Below are 27,306 nucleotides of genomic sequence, written 5' to 3'. Positions count from 1 at the left end.
GTATTGGTGTGTCCAAAATAATGAAAAACAGTGCTTCACAATTCAACTATTTTCGACATCTTTTAGATCCTCCATGATCGTAGGGGCATTTTTATCTCGTAGGGGAAGTTTTTCTCTACATTTTGGCATGTTCTTTGACATGATTACGCTGTGCAATTAATCAATTGGGACAAAAAACTAAAATCACTTCCTTAGGGGGTCCAATATACGACCGTTACCCTAACATTTACTGAAAGCGAGTCTGCGGATGAAACCTATGCACAAAATAATATGGCTTGAGGGGGAAATGCTTTGTGTTTAGCCCACTGTTTGGCTGTTGCTATTGCAGTGAACGGAGTGCCCCTTTGCGTTTAAAGCTCGGACCGAAATGTCATGGTTTATAACAGAATCCGTCACTTTCAGGTAAAAATATTTTTATACTTGCACTTTTTGCCTGTTCCGTCGTCTATCAGAGCATTACACGCCAGATTTTGATAAAAGATATAAAAATTCGCGATTTGAGGTATCCGGGATACAACTAGTTTTGTAATAAATCGAGCTCAACGTTTTCTACTGACGGTTTAGTCGGCAGTATTGTGCGCTCAGAGAGGTGGGCCCACTTGTAGATCGTGACTGAATTCGTGCGATTTGGTAATCATAGAACTAGTGCACTTTGAGTGTTTTATTATTCTTCAACCGAAAGAATTGTACAACAATGTTTCTTGTCGCTTTGACCGGAGGAATTGCTACGGGTAAGAGTACGGTGTCGAAGGTATTCCGACAAAATGGTGTTCCAGTTATCGATGCCGATGCAATTGCCCGACTCGGTGAGTTTCATACCCTTATACTTTCTTTTCAATTTAGATCTAATAGATACAAGAGGGGTATATCACACTCATACGCTCGATGTGTGAAACTCGGGCATTGTTCATCATGCTGGTGATCGCTTCACGCACTGATTAAATTTTGGACAGGCAGTTTAAAATGCTAATGAAGTTTTCTCGGCGATGAAGTTCATGCTCGTTTCCGTTGAAAACTATTCAAGCGTTCAAGTGTCGCCAGATATTTACACCGAATGAAGCGTTTGATATTCGTTGCATAACAGGTCTTCAGCGATTTTTTTTTATTTTGATAACATGCATCGGTGTGAACAGCGAATTCATAATTTATTATTCATTTCAGTGGTCGAACCGGGAAAGCCAGCATGGCACAAGATCAAGGCGGCCTTCGGAGATGGGGTCTTCCATTCGGATAGTGGAGAACTGAACCGTGATGCGCTAGGGAAATTGATCTTCGATAGTGTGGAGAAGCGGCGGATATTGAATGAAATCACCCATCCGGCCATTCATAGGATCATCTACAAGGAAGTTGTCAAATTCTTCTTTCTGGGGCATAATTTCGTCGTACTGGACCTGCCACTGCTGTTCGAGACGGGCGTTATGATTAATCTAATGCATAAAATTATCACGGTTACATGGTGAGTAGTTTGGGCGGTTTTACATATAAATTGGACTCTAAAAGAGTTAGCTGAATTTTAATTTCAACTGATCAATGTTAATAGCCAAGACCTGAACTAATACATCGATGTGCAACAGAATCCTTCTTACATTTCCATACAGGTTTGAGATAATTATTCATCATCAATTTATTTGGAACCTATCAGAATTATTAAACTTACTAATTACTAAACTTCAATATGTTATGGCTATGTGAATATGTCTGCCTATTCTCAATCTACTGTGAATTTTATGCTAGTTGTCGATTCGCTTGGTTTGAACCATCACTATGTCCAAACCCAGCTTAAAAGATACATCCCAAATATTTTGTTATCTAATGTTTGCGTAGAATAACATATCCTTGAAATATGCATGGCTTTTTAAAAAGTAGAAAAGTTTGAAAATCTTGAAAAAATTGACGTATTTTCTTAATTTTGAGCCTATTTAGTAATTATTTTGAATATCAAAAAATACTTTGGATCACGCAAACATGATCGAAAATAATCCTAATTTGATAGTATTAATGTATTTTGTACCATAATTGGACTAAATATGGACAAATTACAATTTTCGTTAAGCACCTCCTGTCCCTCAGTTTCGGACAGTTTGATTTGTTATATGATATCTTTGTAATTATTGAGTCAGTGTCTTAAAATACTATTATTGTTCATGGGTTCCTTCGATCATGGTATTAAATATGCAATAAAATTAAGAAGAATAAACATTCAGAACAACATCGTAAAATGTGCTATTTTTCATAATATATGGAAGAGGATTTTGATAGGCATCTTGCAAACTAAGAAAAACTCAAATTATTCTTGTAAATGTTGCAAATGCTTTGAATTGGTAATTATAAACTTTTCTTATAGTGTACACATTCAATGATGTTCAAATTTGCAGAATTTGAGGCATTTCCAGATCGTGTCCGGTATTGGGTGCCACCTTTCAAGATCGATCAATTTGGTACTAAAATACATCAACAAAATGCATTGTCAAAATTCATATTTATATTTTCAAATTTATTTTTGTACACTATAAAAATGATAATATCTATCATAAATTGGTAACACGAGCCCATAAAATCAATAGTTTTGGGGGAACGTCATTTGGCATAAAGTCGTTTGGCATAAAATAATTTGGCATAATGGTCATTTCGCATAAAGGTCATTTGGCATAATGTACATTTGGCATAATCATTAAATATTGAGTAGAAACATATTTGTTATTATTAAGTCGTAATATTAGGACATGTTTATAATTGGAAAATTGATATGATATACGAATTGTATCTGGATATTTTTTTCCGTTAATAGAACTTTAAGCCAGATTCGCTGCTGACAAGTAATTTCTCGGCCTATTTTGATGCATGGGAAATTCCTGCAAGGAAACGATCAACAAAGCTCATTTTTCGGATCGCAGTACGCAGTTGAAAAGAAATGTCAGTTCAAACGGGAGTCGCCGTGGAAAATTTCTGCAGGGAATCGGCGAGAAATTTCTTTGGCGATTCCTGTTCAGCAGCAAATCAGGCTTTAGGATGGATGTAGGTTCTGTGACGTGTTCCGTTGCTCACATCAATCCAGAGTTCAACAAATGTAAACTGGAATTAGTGTTCGTAAACAGTACACGATGACTTTGCTCTTGAGTTGCATACACATAATAGAGGTGCTTATTGTTAATGAAGATTTCATGCACGACTTAATTTGTCTGTGGATATATAACCATGCATTCCGAGTAATAATTGATAATTTGCTGTTTTTACGATAGTATAACAATATGTCGAATTACCCTAAATGACCTTGATGTCTTTTTTCTTGTTTAGGTGAAAAGGATCAGAGAAATGGTGTTTCACCATTGAATTTGAAATAATTGAAAGCTATTGTTTCGTCTCATCTTTCTGTGTTCATTGTGTTTACGATATCTAAATTATCCCAAGGTTACTTGAGCAGCTGTTGTGAATATGCACTGATCCTCCTTCTTCTTCTTCTCTTCTGGGTGGCCGAGACATGCACTGATCCTAACAATACATATCTTTTGTCACTTTTCATCATATTGCTGTTGCTATCTAAAGCTATAAAAGCCTCATCAAGTTAGATTACACGTATCAGTTGAGTATGGCTTCGTGCCACGTGATCATCAGTGAAAGTGTAAAGAGTTATTCAAACAGAACGATGTCAGATGACGAAGATTTTCTCGGTTTCGAAGATGAAGAGACAGCACCACATCCACCGGATATATTGAAAACTAATCGCAATAATGACCTTCTTATCATCAAAGGATTTGTGTTCTACCGGAACAGAAAACCCGTAAGTAGATTTTTCAACTCAACTAAAACTCAACAAACTCTGCAACATTGAGTGCTCATTAGAAATAAAATTAATTAAGATCAATTTATAGGTCGACGGAACTCACTACTGGGAGTGCAAGGTGAGAAACCATTCTGGTCGTCACTCCAGGAAAAAATGCCCGTCGCGTGCAGTCACTAAAATGCGCAACGAACAACATCAAATAATTTCGATGTCTGATCATAATCATGAAAATGATCCCACATTCATGTGACGGAGATCAAATTTCGCAACGCTATCAAGCGGCGAGCAGCTGATGATGCAAGCAAGCCGGTTAAGTTGCTTCGATTGGCAGCTACCACTTTTCCAAAAGAGGTTCAGGAAAGATTCACTCTAAATGCTCAACGCAAACTTCTGGAACGTGTCCGATCAAAAACGAGCACTACGCCGAAGGAACCGGATTCCTTGGTTGGATTTGATGTTCCGGATGGTTTGAAGACTTCCATCGACGGAGACAAATTTTTACTCGCAGACATAACAGAAGGTAACGAGAGGATCCTGATGTTTGGTACAAACGAAAATCTACAACGTTTGGTCAAGTCCAAATATTGGGTGATGGATGGAACTTTCAGCAGCGTGTTGAACTTGTTTCGGCAGCTGTTCACAATTCACGGTAGTAGCCCTCCGAGTCACCAACACACTTTTCCACTCGTTTATGTTCTGATGACGTCTAAAAGTGAAGAACTCTATCGAAAAGTCTTTCAGACGTTGAACGATATTGGTGATGATCTTGAAATACAATTCAAACCAGATGTAATTTTATCGGATTTCGAGAAGGCCATTGTAAACGCTAGCAAAACCGAGTTTAAAGACTCCAAACATAATGCGTGCTTTTTCTATTTGAGCCAAAATATGTGGAAGCATGTGCAACATTTAGGGTTGACGAAAGACATGAACAACGATGTAAAATCATTTGATTTTTTCAAACAAACACAGGCTTTAGCATTTTTGCCACCATCGAAAATACCAGAAGCATTCGATATGTTGAAGGCATCGGCACTGTATCGCCTGACAGAATTTTTCTCATATTTTGAGGAAAACTATGTTCATGGAAGAGTACGGAGAACAACAAAACAAGGTAGGGTCACCAGAAATGACCCACTGTACCCACCAAGTTTGTGGTCGGTATATGACAACATCAAAAAAGCCATTCCGCGAACGACTAACCAAATCGAGAGTTGGCATAGCCAATGGAACTCGATAGTTGGACATCATGCAGGAGTGCTAAAAATGATTGAAAAGTTCAGATTAGAAGAAAAATACGTATCAGGCCAAATACTTGGATATCTCTCGGCAAATAGTAGCAAGAGAAGAAAAACCGACAGTGAACTGAACGACGGTAAAATAAGTAAAATAGTCAACAATCTGACGTCCATGACAAACGAAGATTATTTGAAAGCTATCGCTGCAAATTTGGGATCGAAGTCTAAGTAGAATCGATGCATACTGGACAACGTATTATATGATGTATTTTTGATAATTTGTAATTACTTTTATATCCAAATGTGAATAAATGTGTTTTGATTAGTTATGATGATAAACTCTTTGTCTCCAGTGATTTTCCCTTCTTTTAGGCATAAGCTGTTTTCTAGTTGCACTGATAAAAATGTAGTTGGCATAACAACTGCTAACATATTCATAGTTGATCTTCCCTTCTTTCAAGCATGGGCTGTTCTTTCGAGTAAAATAATTGGCATTATAACTGCTAACTTATTCATCGGTGATTTTCCCTTCTTTAAACATAAGGTGTTCTTTCGAGGTGTACCGATAAAATAGTAGTTGGCATTATAACTACTAGCATTTTCATCATTGATTTTCGCTTCTTTTAAATATAGACTTTTTATGCTGCTGACCCATAAACACAGAATTGTGCCATGTGAGTAAAAAATACAACAAACATGGGACTGACATGCGAATATGAATAGTTCTGAGCTGTTATATTAATTTACTGCATTTTATCTGTTAATTCTTTTTATATCATAGTCATTGTGTAAAATATGATGATTTGCTTAAACGCTTTTTCCAGCCATGCATTTTTTTTCTAAATATTCTTCGATTTTTCTTTGTTTTATGCCAAACGTCCATTATACCAAATGACTATTATGCGAAATGACCATTATGCCAAACGACTTTATGCCAAACGACCGTATGCCAAATGACTTTATGCCAAACGGGGTAGCCCCAATAGTTTTCGAATTATGAATTTAGTGACTTAAGTGTCCGGTACTGGGGGATCTCCCCCTACTCTTATTATTGACCAAAAAAAATTTCAGTAGTTACATTCTTTTATTTTGTACAAAACCTCGTTTTTTGCACAGAGCATCAGCGTAGCGGATCTGACTTTGGTGAATCGTGGTGAACCGTCCGATAATCGTTCTATTGGTTGTAGCTTGTTGTAATGTGCGATAATCGCAATTTTTCGGCAACTCCATTGCAAAAATACTGTGGGTTCCTAGAATAATGCAAACAATGATTCTTTATTTGATTTTGTTCCACTTTTTAAGTAATTCCAAATGAATTAACTCATTGCTTAAAATCTTAATCCTAATCCTAATTTTTTTTTCAAAGCTTATGTTTTGAATTCTTAAGAAATCCAAAAACATATTTAATCAATTTACAATCTGCAGCAAAATTGTTGAAACTACCTTTCGATATTCCTTGAAAAATTTTAGTATAATAAAATTTCTCAAGGAAAATTGAATGGTGGCTTCAGAAATTTTGCTACAAATCTGTTGTAAGCTAGCCAAATAATATTGTGAGATTTTTTCTTACTTTTAACGTGAATTCGTGATGGAAGAGAACCATTCCAGCTATATCTATCCCCGGGTTCAACTAAAAAAGTAATTAATCTTTAATAAGTTCGAAATATTCCTTCTAAATTCCTACAAAAAACATTGATTTTGTCAAATTCATTACTGAGATATTTTTCTGAAAGTTCTACTAGAAATTCTTCTGTGATTCTTTTGAAATAGATTTCCCAAAAAATGTATTAGAATTTATTCAGTAAAGTTTATCATATTCCTTCAGATACCTACCTTACCTTGATACCTTGATGGCTACAGCGTAGCGTCACGCCATTGTCGGGCGTATTGTAGAGCTTCATCGTCGTCGGTATTGGGCGAAACTTCTCCAGTTGCCCCGAACGTTTAGGGTCGCCTCTTCCACTGCGTACAGCCAGCGTATTCGTGGTCTTTCCCCGAAGCCGTCGACCTCTACCTGGTTCCCTGCTGAATATTATTTTCGTAATTTTTTCTTCCGACATTCGCACTTAGGTGAAACAGTTTGCTTCTAAGATTGCACTAAAACTTCAAAGGCACAAATCTCGCGAAGAAAGCATCCCACAACAGTGCACTTTTTGTTTTGGCTTTGTGTACTAGCAGAAAGCTTAAAATAAGAATATCAGGAGCGTTTGCCAACTATTTCTCCAGTTTTGTGCCTTTAAAAACGTGAGTAGGGGGAAAAATCGGCCATTGTGCCGGTCATCTTTGGATTCTGAGATGTTTTACCCTAAGTGCCCAGCACACTAAAGTCTGCCGTATTTTACACGCTTGATAATATTCGCATCTTTGTACACTTGATACAACTCGTGATTCATGCGTCTGCGTCACACACCATTTTCGTAATCCGTAAAAGGCCCTATTCGCAGCCGCAACACGTCTTTTCAATTCGCGGGAAACGTTGTTGTCACATGTCACAAGTGTTCCAAGGTAAACAAATTATTCAACAATTTCAAACACATCCCCATCAAACACTACCTCAGCACCTACACCACCTACTGACTCTATCTCTACCTGCAACTATGTACTTCGTTTTGGTAGAATTAATAGTCAGACCTATCCTCGCTGTCCCCCTTTTTAGAGGCAATTAGGTCTATATCGTCCGCAAAGCCAAGGAGCATGTGCGACCTTGTGATAATAGTGCCATTTCTCTGCACGCCTGATCTCCTAATAACACTCTCGAGTGCGATGTTGAACAGTAAATTCGAATGTGCGTCTCCCTGCTTCAACCAGTCTAACGTAACGAACGAGGTTGACACCTCGTCTGCGATCCGAACATTTGATTTCGAGCCATCCAGCGTATCACGTATCAGCCTAATTAGTTTCGCCGGAAAACCATGTTCAGCTCATTTCTTTTCACAGAGTAGTACGCCGCCTTGAAATCAATAAAAAGATGATGAGTCTGTAAATTATATTCCCGGAATTTATCTAGGATCATTCGCAAGGTAAACATCTGGTCTGTTGTCGAACGGCCCTCACGAAAACCAGCTTGGTATTCGCCGACGAAGGACTTCTCGAGCGGTCTCAGTCTGTTAAACAGGATGCGCGACAGAATTTTGTACGCAGAATTCAGCAGGGTAATTCATCTGTAATTGGCGCACTCCAGTCTGTGCCTTTTCTTGTAGATTGGGCGTATGAGGCCATCCAATCAGTCGGTGGGCAATTCTTCGTCCTCCCATACCTTCAGAAGTACTCGGTAGATCGACTGATAAAGCTGCTCATTTCAGCTCGCTGATAGCCTTTTTAACCTCTCCTATGGTCGGTGGGTCCACAGCTTTATTATCAATGTTCATCATGTTCCTCGCTACATTTCCATTTTCACCGTTCAACAATTGCTGAAAGCGCTCCTTCCACCTGGCAGCCACAGCCGTTTTATCGGTCAGCAAATTCCCTTCTCGATCATTGCACATGGCGGGCACTGATACGGTGTTGTGCCGCTCACCATTGTTCGTAGCATAGAAGCTCCGCATATCATTCCGGTTCATGCTTTCTTGTGCTTCAGCTATCGCACTTTCTTCGTGCTGCCTATTCTTTCTGTGGTGGATTCTTATTGTGCATCCCGATAAAAATCAGAAAGAGCGCTTCGCACAATTTCCGCTTCTTTATCAACGAACTTAAGGTAACACACGATAAACTCATTGTGACATCCGTGAACAAACTATCGTTGAAAAGAAAATATTTCTATTTTATATCATATCGGTCATTCGGTGATCTATCGGATCATATGCTTGCTAACAACAGGCATGTTGATACACTTTCAGTGCATCTCTGTCCGGTAGAACGGGATTCATATCCCCAAAACTACAAAATTGATTATCATTTATGAAAAGCAAACAGTTGCATCTTAAGCACCGCCAACACATTTTCAATCGGAAGGATTTTAGCGCGCTCGAACTGACAAATCCTCCGTTGTGGTGAAACCTCTTCCGTCGACGTTATGTCGGACTGTTTTCAAAAACGGTCGAGATAAAAGCCGAGCCGGCAAAGCAGTTAGTTCGTTCATAACTTCGCTTCGGAAGTCCAACCGGCTAACTCCAGATTGGTGCTGCGAAATCAATACTACCTAAAAAATAATGCGCTCTCGGGCTAGGCATTGGATATAAACAGAAACTGCGATGTGCTCAGGAGTGGCAACATAAGTTCACATAAGGCCCTTCCTCATTTATGAACATGTTCTGTCGTATTCACGAAGATTGAGTTGATAACACAGCATAACAAAAATCACATTTTTGCGTGTCTCAAGGATCAAAATATGTGTCTCTAGTAGATTTGGGGTTGCTGAATCTGGTGCCATTCTCAGAAATGTTCCAGCACGTCACAATTTTTAGCAACAGGTCGCCAAAGTTGTATAAAACACTGGTTTTATTAATGTTTACATAAAATTTAAAGTACAATTTATCATACTTTTTTGTAATCTAATCCACCAAACATGCAAAATAGAACTTGAACTTTCAATTCAGACATAATTTGATTGAAATTGCGCGATTAAATTTCGTTTAAACCGATTTTTTCAACATGCTTGCAGTCTCCATACAAAATTCTTCGTTTCTTCTATATGGCAAAATACAACAATTCTCTAAACCATCAAAAAATAACTTTTCCGTATCGAAAGTAATACAAACTTTGATGATAATTATTGTTATAGACATATAGTTTGAATTCTGTGGCAAATTAAGCCAATATATTACCTTACAAGCTGGCAAACTTGCATGCAAGTTGGCTGAAATAGTCATTTTTTGCATTTTCAACAGTGAATATCTCAAAAACTAGACGTGCTATGAAATTTATGAAAACGGCAATGGATTCAGCAACCCTAAATTAAGTGAATAGCGGTATTTTGGTGCTGGAGACAAAAACGTGTTCCGCAGTGTAATGAGTTATTTCTTTTGTTTTCATGTTCTTACAAATTCATGAAAATTGAGACGTCGTTCACGATGTGGGGTATTTAGAGGTGCGGGCGAACATCAAATTAGTATGTGATAACATCAGTTTTGAAGTGGTAGTTGTGCAATGCAAACTTCGGCGAGCCGAAAGTTCACGAAGTAGCCAAAGATGACGTCTTTTTTTTTGTACCGCCCTTCTCCAGCCTACGATTTTCTTTTTTTATGGTTAATGTTCTCCATTTCTCCACTCTTTTTCAGCGAAGAAGACATCCAACTGACAAGGCTGATGGATCGGAACCATTTGTCAGAAGCAGATGCCAAGAAGCGCATCAAACAGCAAATGCCATTAGAACAGAAATGTAATCAATCGCATTTTGTAGTAGAAAACTCAGGTACCGAAGAAAGATGCTTACAAAAAAACTTCAAATATCTAAATCGATTAAATCTCTCTTTCCACAGGAACACTTCAGGACACTGAAGATCAGGCCATGAAGATACTGAACGTGCTTCAAGACAGCAACCAGCACTGGAAGATTCGTGGTGTCATATTTGCTACGGCTACGATCCTGCTTTCCAGTATAGCGTGGGTGTTGAATTACAAATACAAATTTCTGTCTAGTAACTAACGTTGGAACTGCCAAGGGCATGGGATCAAGTTTATGTTCGGTTGAAATGTGGTGTTGTCGGAGATGTTAGGTCTAGCAAAGCGATTACAATTCCTTACGTTTAAAGCTATTATAAATATTTTCAAACCATCTGATGGAATCAGTGAGCAGTGTTCTAGTGTCATGTGCATTTTATTCACTTCAGTGAGTACAATGAAATTCTTCATGAATAAAAAATCTATTTGCGGCATTATTAAAAATTTACTGGTTTGTTCATGGACCAATCATGTCGACTTTTTATGGAACTGAGACGAGAATAATTTTTGAATAGCTGTTTTGAGTTTTCTTTCCTTAAAAGTCTTCGTGATATATGAGCAAGAATGGATTCAACAACCTAAAATATCCGAAAAATCAGAAAAAATATTGTGTATCAGCCCTTGATCTTTGTCGAAGATGGTTTTTCTATATTCAATCTAGATCATGGGGTGTTTCATGTTGAACATGAAAAACCAAGGGTACAAAGTGCAACGCGCGACTACTCGCGTTACAAACAATCGCGCTACAACCGAAAGGTTAAAGAATTTTCTGATAATTACCTATAAATGTTCTAGAAACTTCTTAAGAATTGGGCGACAAACATTTGTTCGTCTTACAATGTAATTATCTATTTATATCGCAAATCCGGTTTGGTGTGAATATATCATGGATCGCATCACCCACCAAAGTTGACTCCCAGATCCTTACCTTATCCCACTAACCCAATATCCTTTCCATGACAACTGTGGAGATGCAGAAGATTCTTCTGTCTTTAGTAACAATGGTTGTCTAACTAACATTCCTTCCCTTCCGTGATGGTCGTAAGGAAGTGGCCGGCGCCGTTATTGACTTTTTCGATTTGTGTACAGTGAGAATGGTTAGCTAATCCCAAGCCCCATTGTTCAACTTCGATTGCTCTGGTCAATCACAGAGTAGCAACTACGAACTGTACGAATTGAATCTATGCTCATGCTCATGTTCATGAGAAAATGAGAGTGTAATGAGGATAAAAAAATAACATTAGTACATTTTAAAGCACACGAATAATTCAAAAAATGAATAAGTTTAAAATGTTTAAGAATTGTTGTATCATCAAATATTAAACCGTCCAGCTGTAACGTGATTTAATCTAACCACAACAGTTATGTTGATAGTATGACAAGCAAGGTTGTAAAAACAAAAAAATCTTAAACATGTTTTTGAGAATTCAATGCAAACACCAATTACACCGCTAGAATTTTGGATACAATCAACAGCGTACACAAGGACGGAAAGACCAAGGAACTGGAATATATCTACGAGACGGCAAGGATCAACGGATACAAGGGAAGGACGATAAAAGCCATCATCGACAAAAAGCAAAGACACCATATTAGGAGTGCTTTCACGACGCTCACCCCTATCACCAAACCCATGAAGAAAGACTCTCCATTAGGCCGTCCCTTATTTTTCGAAAATGCGAAATGTTAAAAGTTCGTCATTGTAAAGTGCTCGTTTTGGTAAGAAAAAAATCAGGTAAAAATTTGAAGTCCGTACGTGGACGCTAAGTGGTCCCCCAACGACCCTGAAGGTATTGGGTGTAGATGACCCCGTGCGCAAAATCGAGCTCGCTGCTCTAGTGTACGCAACATGAGTACGAAAAGCCACTAGTAACAAATTGATAATCAGCATAGAATTTTAGGTAAAATAATATTTTGTACTGTCGATTATGATTATGATTATGAAGATAACACTTCACGCTTACAAAAAATTCATAACTTCAAAGGGATCGTTCAAATATTACGTAACGCAACAGGAGGAGGGAGGGGGTCTTCCGTAGTGTTACGGTCCACATAAAAATTGTATTTGTTTCATACAAAAGTTTTTATGTGGGAGAGGGGGGGGGGGGGGTCTAAAATTGCCAAATTTTACGTTACGTAATATTTCAATCATCCCAAAGAAAACAAACTTCTATACTGATTATCAACGCGCGCAGAACAATTTGTTACTTGGCATTTCGCACTAATGCTGCGTGCACTAGAGCAGCGAGCTCGATTTTGCGCACGGGGTCATCTACACCCAATACCTTCAGGGTCGTTGGGGGACCACTTAGCGTCCACGTACGGACTTCAAATTTTTACCTGATTTTTTTCTTACCAAAACGAGCACTTTACAATGACGAACTTATAACATTTCGCATTTTCGAAAAATAAGGGACGGCCTACCCTCCATCCCATACGACAGACACATCAGCAAACAGCTCCGCCCAAAGCTAAGGAATTTCGGAATCGATTTGGTGTTATCCAGCAGAGACAACCAACTTAAGGCTCTACCAAGGATCCGTTAAACCCAGCATGGTCTACGTTGGTCAAATAAAACGGTCTCTCGACCAACCAAGATTCAAGGAACACTTAGCGGAAATAGGAAAAGCTGAGAAGACAAGGGAATGACTCACGATTTCAAATCTAAGGTAGCAGAACATTCCTTTTAAGAGGATCATACAATTACGACTGCGGATATCAAAATTTTGCGAAATGTTCCTTCACCTTGAAAATTTGATGTAGCGGAAGGTCTGGAAAGTTGCAAACAGGTACCAATTTAAACAGCTCTTAAGTTTAAGGTTTCTACAAAAGAGGGTAGGAACCCGAGCAAAGTCGAAAAAAACCGCATAACATAACAAGATATACATCATGAACTCATTTTGTTATTTTTTGTTATCAATAGGAAGACTCTTGTTATCAACGAATTTCGAGCTGTCAGATCGAGGATGCCACCGACGGGTGAATGACGTCAAATGTTTGTTATTACAATTCGATCTTCATAACTGATAGAATAATGAGTTATCAATGAAGGAAATTGGCTATATAACAAAATTTGTTATCATCCTGTTTCAAATGATAACACAGTGAGTTATTTATATGATTTCTTGAGTATGAACTTTTGTTATCACGTTTGTTGGGTTGCCTGGTTATTCAACCAAAATGAAAAGAAACTAAGTTATCAAATGCTTGTTATCGTATAACTCAACTTGTTATCGTTTAGCTACTTAACTTTGCTCGGTTACCTGATAGCTCTTAAATTTTAAGTTTCTACAAAAAAGGATAGGGAATTATGATTGTTTAATCTAGGTACCGTCTAGGTGCAACAATTTTCAACTTCAAAACTATATGGATGAAAAATGTGAGGATTCAGACGAGACAAAAACCATCTGGTGCCCTAATCGCCAAGTAAAGAATACCACGCGATGATAAAATTAAATATCTAGATTTATGGGATCAGGAGAGACAAAAAATATGCATTTTTAATGCTATCCCTGATGTGGGGTAACATGCAACACACAGTGCTACCTAAAGTAAACTATTAAAAACTTATCCTATATCGTGTTAATATGATCATTTAATAATTTTCTGCAGTAAAGGAATGACAATAGTTAGAAACAGGCTACACTTCACTTAGAAAACTAAATATCATTGATTGAATTATGAGTATTGAACCAATTTGATTGAAAACTGCATTTTCATTGCATATGGTGTCCACACGGGTAAATTCTAGCATATCATAAGTCTTGGCAGTTATTGGAAAGCCATTAATACGTTTTTATGCAACTTTTCTACAAATACAATGGTATTTTAGGTTTTACTTCACATAACTTATTTTTAGAAATATTTAAATCAAAGCAACGTATACATATTGATATGTATGTCTTAAAATGGTCTCTATATGTGTTTCGACATAACTTTCATCATAATTCATATAGAGAGTTCACAATGGCAAATCTGTAAGTTAATTTTACGCAGATTTTCTGAATTATTCATTATTTTCATGAAGAAAATAAGACTAAATATAATAATAATACGATTTATTTAAATTTTCCAACAATAAGTACCAAACGCGTATTGTTTTAGGTTTAGGCCCAAAAATTCAACAAATATATGTTCAATTATGCCTTTTCATGTGTTTTTGAAGACAAACGGCAGGAGGTATCAACAATTGAGATCAAATTTGCTATTGCAAGTTACCCCACAAGGGTAGTCAAAAACTTTTTTGAATTTTTATATTGTTTAAGCATAAAATTATCAAAACTTTTATATTGTCAATTTGTACACTACTAAGTACTGTAACTGATACCAAATGCCTTGAATGACATATTTTTACCGTGTGTGTGGTACGAGGAACGATTTTCAGCATTAATTTCATACAATCCGATGTGTAATATGATTTTCTCCTCCAGCAAACCAACCCAAAAAAGCAACACTACCAAACCCTTGCCAAAATCTTATGTTGTATACCTAAGGTCAATAAACGGCGTATTAAATTATAATAATTTAACTCAATGTTGAACGAAACGACAATTCGGTTACATGTCGAAGTGTTGCATGTTTCACCCCTGTTGCAAGATACCCCGTTTGACGGTATATTAAATATGTATTGTGTGCATACGATGGTTTTCTTCAAGTCGAGTCCAGTACACGACATTAAAGACGGCCTTACAGTTGAGGTCGAAATACGCGTATCTGTCAAAGGGTTCAAACTCTTATGGAATTGAATGGTATCGTACTGAATTCTGTTTTTCATTTACCAATTAAAGTTTATTTGAGGTAGGAATATACCCCACAAATGTCGAGATAATGAGTCAATATTGTTCTAGGAGTTTTTTTTCAACTTCAATTTTTGTCATACAGTAATTAACTAACTTTAAATATAACTTTTTTTCTGAAAGAACTAGAGGGAGCACGACCTTTATAGAAATTGTACGCAGTTTTTTCAGCTTGCATCGTTAAACGACACGCACTTCCTTTCCAACTTCTCAACGCGATGAAATGCAAATTCAACAGTCTTGGCCAAGACTAGGTGAACTTGACGGCAGTTGGCGTAGGGTAACGGTCGTATTTTGGACCCCCTAAGGAAGTAATTTTAATTTTTTGTCCCGATTAATTAATTGCACAACGTACACGCAAACAAATCCGTTCTCATAATCGTGAACAAAAAGTCATGGTAAACGGAACACAATGCTTGTTCTATTTTATGAATCTATTCCCAAAAGCGTGATTGTTTGCATCTCGTTTATATGAACCTAATCAGTAATCCAAGAACATAGTTCTTGCCTCTTCCAACAGCATGCTTGTTTAGTAACGCTTTCGGTATCATGACTCTCAAATCATGATATCCAGAACCCATTGAACTATTTTCACGATTTGGTTCCTGATAACAAGAATTCTGTTCACGCGCGCTGTCAAAAATGATAACGCATGCGCATAAACGAATATCCTCGGTAGTCAACAATGGAATGGCGGTCCGGAATGAGAATTGAGAGTATGCATGTTTGTTTTAGATTTTCATCATAATTTGCATGTTTGAGGGGCCCAGATAGCCGTAGCGGTAAACGCGCAGCTATTCAGCAAGACCAAGCTGAGGGTTGTGGGTTCGAATCCCACCGGTCGAGGATCTTTTCGGGTTGGAAATTTTCTCGACTTCCCAGGGCATAGAGTATCTTCGTACCTGCCACACAATATACACATGCAAAAATGGTCATTGGCATAGTAAGCTCTCAGTTAATAACTGTGGAAGTCTTGCTTTAGCTTTGATCACCGTTTACTTAATGGTTTTCAGTTTATTGGTGCTTTTCGGTGATGCTTTTCACCGAAAAGCACCAATAAACTGAAAACCACAACTGTGGAAGTGCTCATAAGAACACTAAGCTGAGAAGCAGGCTCTGTCCCAGTGGGGACGTAACGTCATAAAGAAGAATGTTTGAACGTTTTCTGCGTGAATTATCAAGTAAGTAACTATTTTTTCTTCATGCTATGCGTGCAGAAATATTACGTATTGCTCAAAATGTGCTCGATTTGCAGCTGAAAAATTGCGTATTCCTTCTACTAAGCGAGCGTAGCTTCCGAAAGGTTTTGAAAGAAGGATTTGCTGCTACCTTGTCGTGTTTTCGGATTGCGTAGCTTACGGATTCACAGTCATGGCATCTCAATGTAATCAATTGCATTAGCAAATACTTCTAAAATCATTCACTAACGAAAAACTGGTCATAAAAAAATCATTATGTATCTAAAAGGTGCCAGGAATCCAAAAAATCACCATGAACTATGTTCCAGGTTCCAAGAATACTGTTCTAGTTTACTAAAACAAAAATCACGGATCCTTGATTTTCTTCCTACCATTGATCCGTTTCGCAGGCGTTACGAATGATTTGAGGAACATAGTTCCCGATGCCGTGATTTTTATTCATGGTGTACATTTGTAAACCGAAATTCACCTTGTTCCAGAGTTCGTGATTGATTGTGCGCATTTTCTGGAACGGTTTTATTTGCGTGTAATCAAGTCAAAGCACATGCCAAAATGTAGAGAAAAACTTCCTCTACGAGATAAAAATGCCCATACGGTCATGCAGGATCCAAAAACCGTCTGAAATAATTGAATTGTGAAGCACTGCTTTTCATTATTTTGGATACACCAATACATTTTGGACCCTCAAAGTATATATTTTGGACCCCCGGCATTTTTTATCGTTTGGCGACAAAGTCCACGACACTGGTTATATAATATGCTTGCTCATAGTCTAATCTATCGATTGACAATGGAAAACCGAAGAAATTCTACGCTTTTAGCCCAGAAATTTGCAAAATGTTTTTGTTTACATTTGAAGAATTTCTGACGGCTTTAATTTCTGTGTGTAACGTGTTGTAACGGTTGGATGGATGAACCGATTAAATTAAATTATTTTAAGATAAAATAAACACATTTTCTATGTTCAAACGGTTGATGCAAGTGCGGAATTGTCCTATCTTTTCAAAGGGCATGCGAATGGATCATTAAAATAACCAAAACGGCCGCTATGGAAACCATAGATAGCGCCACCGTAGCCTTGTGTGTTTGACAGAACAGCAATGCTGTCACAATGTTAAATCCCATATACAGTGGCGCCTTTGTTTTGATGCGGTGAGCACTTGCAAAAACTACCTTCAATGATCCCTTGAGTTGGTCTTTCAATTTAAACTGGGAAATTTGCAGGAAAATTGCCCAGGGGGTCCAAAATATATTGGTTACCCTATGTACTGTACATTTTAAGATCTTTTTTGTAATATTGAATTATTATTTTCAAACCTTGAGCTTTTGCTTGACAAACTTTAATAATGACATTTTCAAGATTATCAAAACTTTACGGTGGAAAATAGGAAAAGGGAAAGTTTAAGTAAGATTTCTGAGTATCGAAAATACCGCTACCAGGATGAATTCAGTGCTTGTATGCCTGTACCAAAAAGTAGTTTGTATTACTGCTACCATATGCGTAAACAGCCATCAGATTTAGGAAGGCCTTTTGCATTGAAGGTTGAAGGATCATTCTCTTCTCTTCATTTACTTTGATGATACTGAGGATCACGTTTTGTCTCAAGCACCAAAATACCGCTATTTAGTTAACTAAGGGTTACTTAATCCTTTGCCGTTTTCAAAAATATCACAGCTTGTCTAATTTTTGAGTTGAACTGTTGAAAGTGCAGAATTTGACTTTTTCAGCTAACTTACATGCAAGTTTGCCAGCTTGTATGGAAATTTATTTGCTTAATTTGCCACAGAAACAATATTCAACAACAATGATCGTTGAGTGGTTCTGACTAAGTCAAAATAGGTTGTAAACTGCTCACACTATTATGGGTCACCTTGTCACGATTATAAGTCACTCTGTTCCACACGCAATTCAAATGGAAATGACCCATAATAGTGGGTGACCCATGATAGTGTAATCACTGTATATTATATTCAACGTGTTTCTAATTTGTGCATATATGGCCTTCACTTTAGTCCACATAGAAGGAATCATGCATTCCATGCGATCAATTTGCATCATATAAGCTAAACTGAATTGCAATAGAAGATTGTGGACTAAAATGTTGGCTGGGATATTCATGAACCGAATACAGTGGTGCCGCTTCATACAAATGTCTAAACCTTGAAAGTGCCCCAAATCGATTGATCAACTTCATTTGATACTCTGTCACTTTCATGGAAATGAAAATAAACGAAATTGAAAATCTAATTTTTCGGTATTTGAATCCAATCAGATGAAATGACATAGATCTCATAGGATATAATGATTTAAAAGAAAACAAAAAGTTCACCATCCCAATTATGTTTGGACTAGAATTTAAAACATGATACAGATATAAATGTTGATTTTGTTGAATTGAAGTGTAAAATAAATGTGATTTTCTAACATCTTGAAGCCAAAAAGGACGTTTCAAATTGTGATGTCTATCTCCAAACGGTTCAACAGGTAACGAATAATATTTGTAAATTTCAAAAAAAATATATATTAAATTAAAATATATAAAATATTATATTAAGATCGAATAATACCTTTTTTGGTATAGATGGATACTTTGTATGCTAAAGCTGCATGGCTGTCGTCAAATTGAACAATTGCAATATATTTTTTGCAATTTCTTATCGTAATAGGTTGTTTTTAATCACGCCAGTCTGTCGGCCTACTTTCCTGCGCTGAGTTATGCAGTGCGGTAATAGTCATTACGCAACTGAATTCTTTATTAGTATCATTCCAAATATTACATTCATTAGTTCTTATATCTAGGTGTTCTGTGTTATTAGGCAACACTATCATCCTAATTTGGTAAAACAAATCTAAGATTTTATTAACATTTTGTTAACAACTTATTACATTTCATTTGCCGTAGCAGTTCAGTTTTTTTTTACAGGTGAGTTGATTTCACCTGCTTATAAGAGAAAAAAAAAGACGTTTTCAATATACTTAACCTAACTTAACCTAAACATATAACGCATTAATCGTGGCAATAGAAGATTGTAACGATTTTTGCCTGAAATTATTAATTATTTTTTTTGACATTTGTTCCAATGTTTCAACATTGGATATTCTATGTAACTCATTGGTACTATACCAGGGAGGAAGCCTCAGAATCATTTTCAAAATTTTATTTTGAATTCTCTGCAGAGCTTTCTTCCTGGTATTACAACAGCTAGTCCATATTGGTACAGCATACAACATGGCTGGCCTGAAAATTTGTTTGAATATCAAAAGCTTGTTCTTAAGACAAAGTTGTGATTTTCTATTAATAAGTGGAAAGAGACATTTTACATATTTGTTACATTTGGCTTGAATGCCCTCAATGTGATTTTTGAAAGTTAAATTCTTATCTAGCATGAGCCGTAGATACTTAACATCATCTGACCAATTTATTGGAACCCCTCTCAGCGTGACATGTTACTTGAAGGTTTCAAATAAAGAGCTTTTGGTTTATGTGGGAATATCATTAGTTGAGTTTTGGAAGCATTAGGAGAAATCTTCCATTTTTGCAAGTATGAAGAAAAAATATCCAAACTTTTTTGCAATCGACTACAGATGACACACAGGCTTCGTCCTTTGGCGAAGAGGCCTGTGTCATCCGCAAACAAAGATTTTTGACATCCCTGAGGTAACTCTGGTAAGTCAGATGTGAAATTATTGTATAATATTGGTCCCAAAATGCTGCCTTGAGGAACACCAGCTCTTACAGGAAGACTTTCAGATCTGGAGTTCTGATAATTAACCTGAAGTGTACGATTTGACAGATAACTTTGAATTATTCTAACAATGTATGTTGGAGCCGAAAGTTTCAAAATTTTGTTAGTAGGTTGTGCTAGTGAGCTAAGAATTTTTGTTTCGTGGATAGCTCAATAGCTTGACCACTTAGAAAGATGGCGTCTTCGGCAAAGTTGCCTAGTATCACAAGGGGTAGGGGAAAGTGGGGCAGTTTGGTCACCTTAAGGAAAAGTCAATAAAAGTGCTGAAAATATTATGAATTTTTCGAATGTTTGCATGATTTCCAACAATTTTTAGATGAATACACTAGATCCACATGATTCCCTTTGTCTTATAAAGTTCACGGATGAATGATTGATTTTTCAAAATTTCTCATTTTTCGAGTCGATTTTTTACTGATGGGGTGATATGAGCACCCCATTTTTGATTGCAAAATAATCTCATATAATCTAAAAATTCAATTATTTTGTTACTACACTTGAAAGTAATTAGTATTTATAAATACTCCGCGCAAGAAGATATAATTTTTTAAAAACATTCTAACATTCAAACATCATCATTCTGAAATGATGAAATTCAAAAGAGTAATTCGGGGTGATATGGGCAGTTTTTTCGAACATCATTTATTTATTTTTATTTTAGTTTTGAACATTGACTTATAACATGCCTATTGCTTAATTTCCTTATCAGCTTTGAGGTTGCATGTTATTTCAGATGAAATTTAAAGGATTTATGCAGTTTTAAGAGGGTGCTCATTCCACCCCATTGGCCAAACCGCCCCGACTACCCCTAACATTATTTGAGCCGAAAGTTTCGAAATTGTGCCACTAGGCGGCGCTAGTGAGCAAAGAATTTTTGTTTCGTGGATAGCTCAGTTGCCTGACCACTTAGAAAGATGGCGTCTTCAGCAAAGTTGCTCAATATCACAAGGTCGAACATTATTCGAGCCGAAAGTTTCGACATTTTGCCTCTAGGCAGCGCTAGTGAGGAAAGAAATTTTGTTTTGCGGATAGCTCAGTAGTCTGACCAAAGTCGTTCATTATGATAAGGGCTATCGATTTTCCTCGCATTGTCACGTTTAAATAAAAGTGCCTAGAGAAAAATACAAACATTACATTTTACAATCGGATAAAAGTGTGGCTAGTATCCTAGTATTTTCGACGGATTGGGAGAATTTTTGATCTTTTATTTGATATGAGAAAGAGCTATTTATATGAACCAAAGAAAACATATGTATGTTTATTTTTATTTCGTCATTGCATGAACTCCACATTTTCCAAAATATGGATTGGATAGAAATGAAGTTAGGTTGGAATGTCAGTCATTACTTATAAATTGGGAAATCCATTCACTAACAATCTTAATGAGATAACTAGGACTGGCCTTATATCATTAGTTATACGACACTCTTGTTTGAATATTTTTAAAATATAAACCTTCTTTTTCATATAAATAATTCAATCCTATAAAAAAAACTTTTTCTCCAGATTTCTACGTATATATATATAAAATCTAGAAACTCTTGGCTCAAATAATGTTAGCCCTTATGATACTGAGCAACTTTGCCGAAGACGCCATCTTTCTAAGTGGTCAGGCTACTGAGCTATGTGCAAAACAAAAATTTTTTGCTCACTAGCGCCGCCTAGTGGCAAAATTTCGACACTTCCGGCTCATATAATGTTAGCCCTTGTGATACTGAGCAACTTTGCCGAAGACGCCATCTTTCTAATGGGTCAGGTAACTGAGCTATCCACGAAACAAAAATTCTTTGCTCACTAGCGCCGCCTACTGGCAAAATTTCGAAACTTTCGGCTCAAATAATGTTAGCCCTTGTGATACAGAGCAACTTTGCTGAAGACGCCATCTTTCTAAGTGGTCAGGCTACTGAGCTATGTGCAAAACAAAAATTCTTTGCTCACTAGCGCCGCCTAGTGACAAAATTTCGAAACTTCCGGCTCATATAATGTTAGCCCTTGTGATACTGAGCAACTTTGCCGAAGACGCCATCTTTCTAAGTGGTCAGGCAACTGAGCTATCCGCGAAACAAAAATTCTTTGCTCACTAGCGCCGCCTAGTGGCAATATTTCGAAACTTTCGGCTCAAATAATGTTACCCCTTGTGATACTGAGCAACTTTGCCGAAGACCCCATCTTTCTAAGTGGTCAGGCAACTGAGCTATCCGCGAAACAAACATTCTTTGCTCACTAGTGCCGCCTAGTGGCACAATTTCGAAACTTTCGGCTCAAATAATGTTAGCCATTGTGATACTGAGCAACTTTGCCGAAGACGCCATCTTTCTAAGTGGTCAGGCTACTGAGCTATGTGCAAAACAAAATTTTTTTGCTCACTAGCGCCGCCTTGTGGCACAATTTCGAAACTTTCGGCTCAAATAATGTTAGCCATTGTGATACTGAGCAACTTTGCCGAAGACGCCATCTTTCTAAGTGGTCAGGCTACTGAGCTATGTGCAAAACAAAAATTTTTTGCTCACTAGCGCCGCCTTGTGGCACAATTTCGAAACTTTCGGCTCAAATAATGTTAGCCATTGTGATACTGAGCAACTTTGCCGAAGACGCCATCTTCCTAAGTGGTCAGGCTACTGAGCTATGTGCAAAACAAAAATTTTTTGCTCACTAGCGCCGCCTACTGGCAAAATTTCGAAACTTTCGGCTCAAATAATGTAAGCCCTTGTGATACAGAGCAACTTTGCTGAAGACGCCATCTTTCTAAGTGGTCAGGCTACTGAGCTATGTGCAAAACAAAAATTCTTTGCTCACTAGCGCCGCCTAGTGACAAAATTTCGAAACTTCCGGCTCATATAATGTTAGCCCTTGTGATACTGAGCAACTTTGCCGAAGACGCCATCTTTCTAAGTGGTCAGGCAACTGAGCTATCCGCGAAACAAAAATTCTTTGCTCACTAGCGCCGCCTAGTGGCACAATTTCGAAACTTTCGGCTCAAATAATGTTACCCCTTGTGATACTGAGCAACTTTGCCGAAGACGCCATCTTTCTAATGGGTCAGGTAACTGAGCTATCCACGAAACAAAAATTCTTTGCTCACTAGCGCCGCCTAGTGGCAAAATTTCTAAACTTTCGGCTCAAATAATGTTAGCCCTTGTGATACTGAGCAACTTTGCCGAAGACACCATCTTTCTAAGTGGTCAGGCAACTGACCTATGCGCAAAACAAAAATTCCATGCCCACTAGCGCCGCCTGGTGGCGTAATTCCGTATCAGAATGACCACCGCATGTCAGCCCTTGAGCTACTGAACAACTCTTCCGAAGGCACCAACCTTCCAAAACACCAGGATCTAGAGATATCATATGTTACAAAATTGTGCATTCTTATCCCTCATGGTTCATATAGTGCAAATCAGAAAAAGCGCCCCTACCGGCCAAGTTCTCAACTAAAAGGATGATCCTCAACTCCTAAAAGTAGATCGTACTTAGCACTGAAACTTCGCCGAAGACAGTACTGTGCTATCTCTTTTGGCATACGAGATATTCAACAACACCCCCAAAGTGATGAAATCCCATAAGCCCTGGGTCTCCTATAACGTTCTGGTGTGTCTGATAGGAGTGAGCGTAATAGGAGTGCACGTTATAGGAATGCGTTTAATAGGAGACCTGACTGTATCTCGCATAATCGGTAGTGTGACAGGTTGTTTCAAACCAAACGAACGGACCAAGACAAAAAATATCACCCCTGGGAGATACAGGAGGCTCTTCTCTTCAACATAGCATTGTTAAATCGATTGGTTTGCTCAGTAACAACAAACTACATACTTGGTTAACAATGCACAGTGGTCCAGGAATCAGTTTTACGGGGAAAGATGCATTTTGAGCTTTAGAATGAAACATTAGACAAAAACGGTCTTCTACAAAGTTGTTTGTATTAGTAAGACCCTTTGTTTGGTGTTATTGAAAATTAGGGTGACCACATTTTCATAGAACTAACTTTCTTATTTGTAGAAATTATATTATACATGCTTCAGCAAAGTTGTAGACCATTCAATTTCAAGCAACTTTGCCAAAAAAGTTTTTTTGTATCTCTTAAATTGACCGATTTAGAGCTTTTTTCCTACGGTGACATAGGGTGGTCCAAACAAAACTGGTTTTCTGGCTCTAGAGTTTTCAATTCAAATTTCTCATCAAAGTAGTCTATGAAACACTTTTAGAGCTTTGAAAAATGCGTAATTTGGTGAGTGAAGAAACTCTCTATCTCCTTCCGTTTGGCAGTTATTGTTGTTTTACTCTTAAAAACATGCCTACTTTGATTGAAAATATCTCTGATTGGGGCAAACATAAAAAATATCTTTTGACGGCATTCAAAAGACAAAATAAAACTGTATATTCTATCAAAAAATTACAGGTGTGTTATTTTTGTAACTCCAATAAAATGCCCCGGAAAACAAAAGATTTTAGGCAGAAAAACTTCAATAACTTTTGAACTAAAATAGATATCATCAATATTTTTGCATAAAAATTTGTGTTTTGTTATGTTCTTAAAGTCGTTCATAGACCGCTGTGACGAGAAATCTGAAATAAGAAAGATAGGGCTCTAGAACTATTTTGAAGATTTTCATAATATGTATTTTTTTATTATTTTGCATTTTGAGCATGAAAATAAAATTTTAGACAAAAATGATCTGATACAAAATTGTTTCTTAAAATGTAAGCTTCCATACTGTGTCATTTAAAACTAGGCTGGTCCACAATATCACACAAATCATATAATCAACTTTTTTATTTGCCGAAATACTGGTATATATTCTTTAGCAAAACCGCAGAACATGAAATTTTGATCAACTTTGCCAAAAAAAGTTTTTCTGTAGCTCAAAATTTGACCAATCTAGAGCATTTTTTCCTAATCATCGCAGGGTGGTCCAACAAAAATAAGTTTTTTAACTCTAGTTTTTTTAAATACTAGTTTCTCGTTAAAGTCATCTATGAACAACTTTAAGAACATAATAAAACGCAAATTTTCATACAAAAAGATTGTTGATATCTATTTTAGTTCAAAAGTTATTAAAGTTTTTGTGGTAAAAAATATTTGTTTTTCAAGACAATTTATTAGAGTTACAAAAATAACACATTTGTAATTTTTTGATATAATACACAATTTTATTTTATCATTCGAATGCCGTCAAAAGATATGTTTTATGTTTGCCCCAATCAGAGATATTTTCAATCAAAGTAGGCATGTTTTTGAGAGTAAAACAACAATAACTGCCAAACGGAAGGAGATAGAGAGTTTCTTCACTCACCAAATTACGCATTTTTCAAAGCTCTAAAAGTGTTTCATAGACTACTTTGATGAGAAATTTGAATTGAAAACTCTAGAGCCAGAAAACCAGTTTTGTTCGGACCACCCTATGTCACCGTAGGAAAATAGCTATGAATCGGTCAATTTAAGAGATACAAAAAAACTTTTTTGGCAAATTTGCTTGAAATTGAATGGTCTTAGCTGAAGCATGTATAATATAATTTCTACAAATAAGAAAGTTAGTTACACAATTTCTATGAAAATGTGGTCCACCCTAATTTTCAATAACACCAAACAAAGGGCCTTACTAATACAAACAACTTTGTAGAAGACCGTTTTTGTCTAATGTTTCATTCTAAAGCTCAAAATGCATCTTTCCGCGTAAAACTGATTTCTGGACCATAGTGCAATGGCTTATAGGCCGAGATCATAAATTTAGCGAGATATATACATACATCCAACATGTAGTTTAACCAGTTTCGTCATTTATTTTCGAAAAATTATTGGGGGCAATCCCATGTTTGACCGGTACCGAATCCCTTGTTGAAATGTTGTTCATAAACCATTGAATGATAACTGATTTTGTTTGCGGATTTTAAGGCCTGTGTTTTACGTTTTTCGTTGATGACGTAGAGCACTAATGGAAATTAGTATGCATACAGTTAGCTGACTTAAATTAACACAAGCTCGGTCAAAAAAGTGTTTAGTCTGTCTGATATCATTATACAGAATTTCATAGATTCTAATTTTCGAAGGTGTGAATTCCATTTAAGTAACACAAATTATATTTACGGTTCAGTATATTAAACAAAAAAATATTATTATGGCGCATACTGTACTTTCTCTAGAAATTGCAGTAGACACGACTCAAGAATATGTATCAATTCCAGTTTAGCGTAAAGATCAGGAAAGCAAACTGAAAACAAAACAGAGATTGAGCCGCTTAGTCAGGCAGTCGTTGTACCTACATACTAGTATAGGTGATTATTCCAGAAGCATTGCTCGTCTTCTGCTCAGCACATCAACAGCGCTCAGTCCGGCCCAGGTCGTTTGTAAAAATGTATTTATTATTATTTTATATGTTGAACAAAACTACAGCTATACAAACGTTGTTCGGCGGAACAATGTTATAAATACACCCGGTGGCCGGAACGGCGCATCAGTTTCAGCCTAAGCTTCTTCGGATCGAGATCGTTGAAATAACCTAGCCGGTGTTCATATAATTCGGAAGTTCGTGGACGTTAACTTTTACAACTTCAATCGCGACAGAGCGTGGAAGTGAAGTGTGATTAGTGAACAAGTTGAAGTGAAACCTTCAGAGTGAAAAGTGGTCGAAGAGAAAGAAGAGCGAAATTTCTTGGAAGTGAAATTCGCCCATCGATCGATTGGAGAGGATGAAAAGCTTCCCTCTTATCTCGCTAGTGCTTTTGCTGTCGATATTCGCCTCTTCGAGATGTTTCGAGTAATTAATTTGCTTTTCAGTTATATATGCACCTATACCTGCCTTATGTGATATCACGCTCGCTGCAGATAAAACGAACGGTTTTCGCTCACATTTCATGCATCTTGACTCACACTAATCATCATCCAGTAAAACGATCATATCTAAAACCGAACCGCTTGCAACAGTGGTGCCCTAATCGACGACAATCGGATTGGATAATAGATAATTGCCGCCGAACGCAACGGTGCACCGCTGCAGCTATCTCCGGTTTTGTGTGACGACGAGACAATACATGAGGGTGCAGGGCGCTCTTACTGCTAATTGCAAACCAACAGGTGTGAAATGCAAATGTGATCGCATGGTGATCGTTTTGATCATACGTAGGTCGATAGATACCTACGGTACTCACATGCATACGTTGGATATTGCAAATCA

At 37.1% G+C, this 27,306-nt stretch overlaps 3 protein-coding genes across 4 annotated transcripts in view; all 3 read left to right on the top strand.

Annotated features, from left to right (window-relative positions):
* The first annotated feature begins 376 nt into the window (after positions 1–376).
* LOC5577808 (dephospho-CoA kinase domain-containing protein) lies at positions 377–10,844 on the top strand. The gene is made up of 4 exons (XM_001663525.2): positions 377–806; positions 1,162–1,456; positions 10,236–10,369; positions 10,437–10,844. The coding sequence occupies exons 1-4, from the start codon at positions 695–697 to the stop codon at positions 10,601–10,603; spliced, it is 708 nt and encodes a 235-aa protein (XP_001663575.1). The 5' UTR covers positions 377–694; the 3' UTR covers positions 10,604–10,844.
* LOC110678299 lies at positions 2,942–5,358 on the top strand. The gene is made up of 2 exons (XM_021850963.1): positions 2,942–3,778; positions 3,870–5,358. The coding sequence occupies exon 2, from the start codon at positions 4,319–4,321 to the stop codon at positions 5,249–5,251; it is 933 nt and encodes a 310-aa protein (XP_021706655.1). The 5' UTR covers positions 2,942–3,778; positions 3,870–4,318; the 3' UTR covers positions 5,252–5,358.
* A 15,536-nt stretch (positions 10,845–26,380) lies between the features above and the next one.
* The window catches only part of LOC5570891 (transforming growth factor-beta-induced protein ig-h3), a 59,568-nt gene continuing 58,642 nt past the window's right edge, over positions 26,381–27,306 (top strand). The window contains exon 1 of one of the 2 annotated variants that reach the window (XM_021854069.1): positions 26,381–26,889. In XM_021854069.1, coding sequence (XP_021709761.1) covers positions 26,822–26,889 — 68 coding nt within the window. In that variant the 5' untranslated portion in view covers positions 26,381–26,821. The remainder of the gene's footprint in view (positions 26,890–27,306) is intronic. The other variant, XM_021854070.1, reaches the window with a different exon arrangement.

The sequence above is a fragment of the Aedes aegypti genome, chromosome 3 (genome assembly GCF_002204515.2).
Source record: "Aedes aegypti strain LVP_AGWG chromosome 3, AaegL5.0 Primary Assembly, whole genome shotgun sequence".
NCBI lineage: Eukaryota > Metazoa > Arthropoda > Insecta > Diptera > Culicidae > Aedes > Aedes aegypti.
The sequence above is the reverse complement of the archived record's forward strand: the minus strand, read 5'-3'. Positions and strand labels throughout refer to the sequence as shown.